This window comes from Aplidium turbinatum, chromosome 12 (assembly GCF_918807975.1).
Source record: "Aplidium turbinatum chromosome 12, kaAplTurb1.1, whole genome shotgun sequence".
Taxonomy (NCBI): Eukaryota; Metazoa; Chordata; class Ascidiacea; order Aplousobranchia; family Polyclinidae; genus Aplidium; species Aplidium turbinatum.
Window position 1 is genome coordinate 17612981 of NC_137483.1, and position 8664 is coordinate 17621644.

The following is an 8664-nucleotide window of genomic DNA, read 5'->3' on the forward strand; positions in this document are numbered from 1 at the left end:
AAAGCAATGCTGATATATTTCAACATTTACAAACCGAAAACATTCAACTAAAGAGCTCAAAATACAAAATAGTGTAGTTCACCACAGAACTTAAATGATTCAAATAAGTGACTCTCTCCATGTCAGATTTTTTTCGATCTGCATTTGCAGCTGACAGTATTTTCCCAATGAAAGGAAGCGATATAATTAGTTTCGAGCACTCACTGTTATTGGCGATCTCAGTTGGTCGCCGCATCTTTGACGCACTCTCGTGTTCAGCTTCATGCACGGCTGCAACGCCACCAGGGGGCAGGCACAGTTTCTCCCATGGCCATTTCTTCCAGTCGCCAGTCGAAGGTTTTACTCCTGCATGAGGTAGGCTAATCGTAAACATGAGGTAATTGTAAACATGAGGTAATCGTAATTCATTTAAACCGGTGACACGTAATAATCGCGATCGATTGCGCAAATGAAAACATACATGCAATCGAAGGCATTGTCATTAGCATCGCTTCGGTATGCATAATCAAAATAAATACTGCAAAATATATTAAAAGAAAATACAGATAGTTTTCAGCAAATTATATTTCCTTAGCAAAAAGTTAAAGCATAATTGACTTAGATAAAAATTTCTTCAAAATATCAGGCCTGGTAAAAATGCCAGCTTTAATGTCACGCAAAGGTGCAAAGAAATTGTTCTGAAAAAACCGTAGACAGAGTAATAGAATAAAAAAACTATAACGTTATAACGTCCACGTTTTATCGCTTCTACGTTTGTTAGACCTTTGCTTTGTTTGGCATATATTGTTTTTCGTTGTGAAATAAAAAAAAATGAACTGAAACAAAGGTCTGAAAAAAAAATTAACAACAATGCCACCAACCAGTAATCCACTCTGACGTCATATTGGACAATTCAGAAACAAATTCTTCGTTAAAGCGATCACGTGATTCGGGAAAAGCTTCGACAAATGTCGCATACACGCATTGAGCCAAACATCGTGGATAATCCTGAAAGCAAAAATTACTGTGCATAAGCAATCTATACACATTACACATGAACAAGTCAAAATGTAAATCTAGTAATGTAATAGCATGCACATTGCACAGGTATGAGCGGTTAGCCTATACAGCCACTGTTCTCTGTTTCAGAGACGCAGTTACGGGGGAGGTTTGTCTCCTCCAAAAAATATGTGTTAATACAACTACAACGTTTTAATAGCGTTATAATTCATGTTGAATGACGTTTGCCCCCCCAACAATTGCTTTTGCTCCCCCCCAAATGTTCTTTCTATAGCTGCGTCATTGCTCTAATCTCTGGCATGATGATCAAGATAGACAATTGAAAACACAATGTCTACACTCCAGAGCAAGCAAATTGACACTGGTGGTGTTGTCTATTGTCTTCTAGCTGTTTCATTGCAAAAAACCTGTGCTGCCTACAAGGCTAAGCCAAAATGTAATTATCTGATTTTTTTAATTTAAATGTTTGGAAGGTGAGTTGCAGACCTATAAATATCAATTAAAATTCACATTCCGCAAAGTCTACAAACCCAGCATTATATAACTTGTTGTTTTCTTAAATAAACTTCTTGATTGCATCATGTTTTAAAAACATAACCTACCTTGAAAAACTTATCCCGCATATCAGGATGAACGCTGAAGAACAGCGCCACATAGCTATCAGCTATACGAGTGTACAACCTGTCCTGGGCTATAGGGTTGTGCTGAAATGAAATGAAGCTATTCAGCAAATTAATTTCAAAGTTTTGATACAATCACAATAATAAAACATCATTGTGCTTTGCACCCATTGTGACAACATAGAGTACAAATTAATTACAGATGCATGGAATACAACAAACAGTTGGAAGCAGCGAAAGACTTTACAGCTATCGAAATATCTGTTATCATGTCGACATGCCAGTAATTCTCGGGCAAAGACACAACCGGTCGTTCTTAGAAGGTGTCGAAACGAATCCTTCCGAGCAGGAGTGTCGACAGGGAATCCAAGGGGTACTTTTGAATCTAGGCTCCGGGGACGATTTTAGAAGCCCGTAAACATTTCGAAGTGCCCCAGAAGCAACTGTCTAAAAAGTACCATAAAAAAATTCCATATGTTGCAACTTCAAAGTTTTAAAGTGCCTACCCTACTGATCATGCGCGATGACAGAGCGCGACTCTGATTGGTCAAATTTCAAAGTAGGGAATTTTTTATGGTACCTTTTGGAAAGTTGCGCCCAGGAACTCACCGCATACTTTTGGATATAGTGCGCATTGCTTAGAAATGTCTTAAATTTGTCATAATAGTGCGCATTGCTTAGAAATGTCTTAAATTTGCCATAATAGTGCGCATTGCTTAGAAATGTCTTAAATTTGTCATAATAGTGCGCATTGCTTAGAAATGTCTTAAATTTGTCATAATAGTGCGCATTGCTTAGAAATGTCTTAAATTTTTCATAATAGTGCGCATTGCTAAGAAAGGTCTTAAATTTGTCATAATAGTGCGCATTGCTTAGAAATGTCTTAAATTTGTCATAATAGTGCGCATTGCTTAGAAATGTCTTAAATTTGTCATAATAGTGCGCATTGCTTAGAAATGTCTTAAATTTGTCATAATAGTGCACATTGCTAAGAAAGGTCTTAAATTTGTCCCGAGGATCTGATTGACATCGCGCTCAAATTATCCTGTCAACGGCCCTGCTTCCGAGCGTCGCACAGCGGTCTCGCCACGCACCGCCGTATTTCACACGAATCAGCTGATTCTACGCTGAAGATGACCATGTTGATCAAATTCGTATTTATAGAAAAGTATGATTAAACTGACTTGCGGAGTAAGAATCAGTATGTCTTCGTATGAGGACTTGTAGTCGAATCACTTACATTGAGCAATTGAGCATGGTTGTAGGTTGGAGAAATATCAGAAAATAAACTTTTTCTCATATGCGTTGCATGCCAAAAATATGACTTATCAATCAACTTACTACACATTCAAAGCTGGAGTTGACTGCAGATACAAAATATTTGAGTAATTGTAACTTACCTGGAAATTCTCCAAAAAGAACCACCAGAAGGTGTCTTGCAAAATCGCTATAGACGCAGGAGAAAGAAACAGCTTTTTCCACAACTGATACATCCCTTTCTGCAAAGCAAAATTTGAACAAATTAAAGGCAATTTAGCTGATTGTAGAAAACATAAAATGTTAATATGATCGCCTATAATCATGGTATAGTGCAGTATTTGATAGTTACAAGAAAAGGCCTAAATAAAGAGCCCAAAATGTAGATACTGAACTCTTGTTCAACAAACAAATGTTTTGAAAACTATACTGTCTTCGTCTTCAGTGCTATAAATGTTTATAGCATTGAAGATGAAGACAATATAGTGTTCAAAACGTTTGCTAAACGTGAGCTTAGTACCTATATTTTAGGCTTTTTATTTTTGGATTAAGTTAACCAGGCGTTCCAACCATTTTGTTCTAAGCACTAAATAATTTTAAATTTTAGCCTATGCAAAAAGTTATTAATCATGTTCAGTGTGATCACAACCAAAGCAAAATCACAATTCTTACATTGAAGGGTTGGGCTTCCATGACTTTATTGAGGAGTTGGGGTGCTTCTAGCTGGCTAGGAAGTTCTGAAAGCTCAGAAGAACGAAACCCTCCAAAAGCAATATACTGAAATACAAATTTAAAAAAATGAATAATAGACTACATAGGCTACGTAGTTTTAATTTACCGAAAAGAACAGTTGGTTTCAACTTTGAATAAAAAGTTGAAACATCTCGAGTTGCGCCTATTTCCTATTTGTTTAGTTATTATTTTTTGTTTGAGCTTCTGGGGCCGAAGATCTATCACTTTATTGCAACAAGTTTAGGCAGTTTATTGGACTACACTGAAAGGCTGCCAGAGAGCAGACTGTCTTTGGTTTCATCATCCAATCCACTTAGGAAAAGCGGGGTAAAACAAACATTTGTTTTTTTTTGAAATACTATAGATAAAAACAACACTTTTTGACACTTTTCAATACTTTGATCATATTGTAACCTACTACTGTGGACATTGTTAATAAAATATACACTATACAGCTAAAGCGGAATGGCCCGATTCGGTGAGTCCGATTCGGTGAGTTCCCTATTCGGTGAGAGCCTTTTTCGGTGAGAGCCCTATTCGGTGAGTTTTTTTTTTAAATTATTGCGCGCCGTAGCCTAACTATCATTGCCGTTATAGGGTTAGGGGATAGGAGTTAGGGGTTTGGGGTTTTTTGGGTTTTGGGGGTTGGGGTTTTTGGGGGGTTTGGGGTTTTTTGGGAGTTTTAGGTTTTTTTGGGGGTTTGGGTTTTTGGGGTTTGGGGTTTTAATTAGGCTACGGTACCAGATAATTTTCAAAAAAATCACCGAATAGGGCTCTCACAAAAAAGGCTCTCACCGAATCGGACTCACCGAATCGGACTCACCGAATCGGACTCACCGAATCGGACTCACCGAATAGTAGCAGACCCCAGCTAAAGTGTAGGCTAAGCTTCGTTTCCATTGATGAAACATATATTCTCAGTAAAACTCGAACTAACGAAGCAATGGGATTATACAAACGAATTTATTTTCACACGATTTAGTTTAATCATAAACCTATGGGATTATTAATTCTAAATTCTAAAATGACTAGTTTTCTACTCAAATTTATCAAAGTAACCTCAATATTTCTTGTTCTCATTTCTTGAGCTTCTTCCTGTAGAGTTTGCTTCACATCCTTCATTTTAACCCCACGACCGTGATGCAAAACCACCGCATCAGACGTGGCCGCTTTGTCAAGAAACTCTAAAAATACATTTAAATTTCAATGAAAAATTTCCTGTAAAAGTATGTTGTGTTGATTAGCCAGAGCTTTCACAAGCTATGCCATAATCAATATCATGCAAAGTCCAATAAAAAAAAATTCAGCATGGTAGTCTGGTTCTAAACAAAAATAAAACTAAACAATTGTGATCCTAAAATACTTAAAAGAACAATAGTATCTGTAACTACAATCTTTGTAACAAAAAAATATCAGCTAAAATTATTCACAGTGAGGATGGAACATTTCTGAATCGTTTTAAGACAACAGTCGTGTAGGTTACTTGCAATGTTTCGTTTAGAACTATAAACTAACCTGCAAACAATCAACAGGATAGAGTGTTACCTTTTCTTTACTGTAAACATATGTAATCGTCATAATAGTAGAAAATTTGAAATCATTTATCAGAAATATGAAGGAATTTTGTTTTAGTAAAAACAAACATAAATATGATGTAACAAAAAAACGGGTCTGCTACTATTCGGTGAGTCCGATTCGGTGAGTCTGATTCGGTGAGTTTCTAACCTCTAACCCCTAATTCTAACCCCAAACCCCTAACCCTAAAACGGCAATGATGATTAGGCTACGGTACCCAATAATTTAAAAAAAAAATTGAAAAATCCCCCGTTAAGGGATCGGACTCACCGAAACAGGCCATTCCGCAAAAAAACAACTAAAGTTTACAAGAAAACCAACATGGTTTAAGACTTAAAAAAAAACGACAAAACTGTGCAATAAAAACTAAATTATGATTTGCATAGATTCTCTTCCAACAACTGTGATTTAGTTTTCTGATATTCCTAAACGTTAGCTTACCCTGTCTTGGAGCGTGAAATAAACCATCTGGGATACGAGATGGAAAACTTTCTGAACTAGTGAAGAAAGAAGAAAAATATGTCAAGCGATCATTGAAAGATTGCAATTCTGCTTCCAACTTGTCATACGTTTCAAATCCAAATGCTGAAATTTTAAAAGATTATTAACGAAAAAATGAAATTTATCACAGATTAAAGTTTATACAGATTTATCTTGTCTGCTGAAATACAGATAGTTTCAGCAAAGACATATTTAGGCTAAACTACAAATATGACTAACTTGCTATAACTAAAAAAACATTTGATTTCTAAACTGTTTTTCTAAATCGGCTCAGTATGAAATGTTTTATGATGTTCCTTGTTGTGTAAGTTAGCCATGGAACACTTGGCAACGTCAGAATGCAGTTTTCAAAATTGTGTGGACTATACTTTGCTACACTGTTGATATCTCAACAAATCGTAAAAGTAACAACTTAGTTTGGCTGTGCGAAGGCTTGCTGAAAGTGCTCGTTTATTAAATGTTTTGGAACTAAGTGTGGCTTAACATTGAATTAAGTTTATGGTCAGTTTATTTATGAACATAAACAAATTGAACATTTTGTGTAAAAAAAACTCACGTGCACTTTCAGCTAATTCATTTTTGAGATCATCAAAGGTTGGTATGACAAACGGTGAATCCTCTGGTAATAGGATTCCTTCAGAAGGAAGCTTCCGTGGCCAATCATCCTATAAACGTAAACATAAAATGTTGATAAAATCATTGTAGTCATATCATCAATATCAACCATCATCGGAATCTATGTGAATGTTTACGGTGATTGTCTCTTTCTTGGCTTGGTAAGCGATAAAGAACAACATTTTCTATCACAAATTAAGGAGATATAAAAGCAGTGAATCGAAGAAATGAGAAAGCCAAGACATTTGGTAGGCCTACCTACTATTGATATACATAAGTTGACTGCATGGCCAAGAGGAGAAAAGATCTGCACAATGACCAAACGGACAACCCTTCAAAACTGCTCCGAAACACATGAGACCTACAGTTCAAGAATAAATGCTTTTAATCATGTTTTGTTTTTCTCCCATTATTATGACCATGCAGTACACTACGATCACAGATGCAGCAGAACAAACAACTAGAAGCGGCAATGGGTCATGTATTGAAAGTCATTGTAAGGTCATTACTTTCATTATATTGGGATATCATTGAGGGTCTCCCAGAAAAGTGTAGCCCTGGTAATATATATTGTTTACTTTCAGTGGCTAAAAAGTATTCACACAACCTTGACAACTGGGGCTGACATTTTAAAGTTTTTGTTTATTGTTAAAATAGCTTCCCATGTAAATTCTTCACTATTAAGTGTCACTGACTGAAGAGGTATTCTTGAAATGCGTTGTTGTAGGGAAAACCGGGGCGTGTTGCCACAATTTTTGCAAATTATTATGTATCTCGTTCTGTATCAATGGTGTCCAGATTCTAAGTAGTGCAATTGAAAGAGGAATCTTTCAACTTCTTTTAGCAACAGCTGAAGTTTTTCCTGGTTATTTGGTTTTTACATAAATTTATATTTAATGCAGGTGAATGGGCTGTGACAATACGCCCCACTCCAGGGTGTGTTGTCACAGACCATGGGACGTATTGTCACAAATTTTCTGCACATGTTTTCTAATTAAAATATGACAAAATTAACAAATAATGGTTTTAATACAGGTTGAACAGAATAAAAGAATATGCAAAACGTAAAAAAAACTAATTTATAACATATTGGGAAAAAGTTTATGCTCATTGTCAAAAATGATAAAAATGTTATCTTGAGAAGAATGTATCACTGTTGAATATATGTGTCTATCACTATCTAATATTGATCTTTATTTCTTAAAAAGTGTTGTATTTCAACAAATACACATATTGCCTCATTGTGTGAGCATAAACAAATTTTAATATATGCCAATAGCAAAAATGCATACCTGGGAGGATGTTGTCACAGCTGTAACAACACGCCCCATAGCATGAAATCACGTGGTTTCAACATCAACAATCACGTGTACATCTCTACTGCATGTCTTATCTGCTTGGTAGAAACGAAAACAGCAGGCTTAAAGCCAACGAATGGTATCTTTCCTGGTCAGTTTTGACCATATATTTAGTTTGCCAGACCATTTTTTAGTTCAGTTAAAAAACCTAATTTTTTTGCCTAAAGTTTAATGGCTCTCCTTATAATTTCTGCAAAAGTGAAAATGTCTTAACCTTCACTGATTGTATGAAAGAGGACTTAAAATTATCGCTTTCACACAAAACTCATGGTTATTGCTTGTGCTATCACATGGAAATCATGCTATGACAACACGCCCCGGTTTGCCCTACATGATAAAAGTTCATTCGTTGTTGATAAATATTACCTTTTCTTTATTTGCACAGCTTGGTGTAAACATATTGAGCTACTCAACAATAAAAGCATTTTTATAGCACCACATCCATAGTGAAAACAATGCTCCCGGGCACTGTAAAGGGCATTTACACACTTGTGTACATGGCCTTGTCAATGCTAGAAATATTGAGAATACTATTGCTACCACAAACTCACTGTATTTTCTATCTTCAAAAACTCTTCAAATGTGATTGGTGGATGGAGAATTTCTTCTTCGACATGAATATGTCTTGTTTGGTGAGTTTCTGGTCCTGCTACGTTTGCCATTAAAGCTGCAATTTTTGGATCCTTTAAACGATCTGAATTTTCACTAGAATTCATTTTGGGCTAGGGTCACAGTGGTAAGCAGTTTAATTATATCCTAGAAAGCTAAAAAAGTATTAAAAAAAAACAGTTAGAAAATCTTTAAAAAAAATTGAGTAAGGCAATTCACTAGGCATATTGTTAAATATCTTCCTGTGACAGTTCAGCTTAGTTTGCACCAATAGAACGTATCATGTTATTTAAAAAAATTCTCGATTATTAAAGTTAATGAATTGTTCTAAAATCTGAGGCAAAAGTAACACTAGATAAAAAGTGTGTTTCTGTGAGGAGAAAATTCTTCTTAATTCA

General features: G+C 35.6%; 1 protein-coding gene across 2 annotated transcripts in view; it reads right to left on the minus strand.

Annotated features, from left to right (window-relative positions):
* LOC145780732 (protein FAM227B-like) overlaps window positions 1-8398 on the minus strand; it is a 79756-nt gene extending 71358 nt beyond the window's left edge. For both annotated transcript variants that reach the window (XR_014290669.1, XM_082592355.1), the window contains exons 1-9: window positions 8209-8398; window positions 6241-6349; window positions 5625-5768; window positions 4668-4792; window positions 3549-3653; window positions 3020-3118; window positions 1602-1703; window positions 861-987; window positions 205-345 (exon numbers count right to left, since the gene is read on the minus strand). Coding sequence is in view for 1 of the 2 variants with exons in the window: in XM_082592355.1 (XP_082448481.1) it covers window positions 205-345; window positions 861-987; window positions 1602-1703; window positions 3020-3118; window positions 3549-3653; window positions 4668-4792; window positions 5625-5768; window positions 6241-6349; window positions 8209-8373 (1117 nt within the window). In the remaining variant the exon portion in view is untranslated. The remainder of the gene's footprint in view (window positions 1-204; window positions 346-860; window positions 988-1601; window positions 1704-3019; window positions 3119-3548; window positions 3654-4667; window positions 4793-5624; window positions 5769-6240; window positions 6350-8208) is intronic.
* Between the last annotated feature and the right edge of the window lie 266 nt (window positions 8399-8664).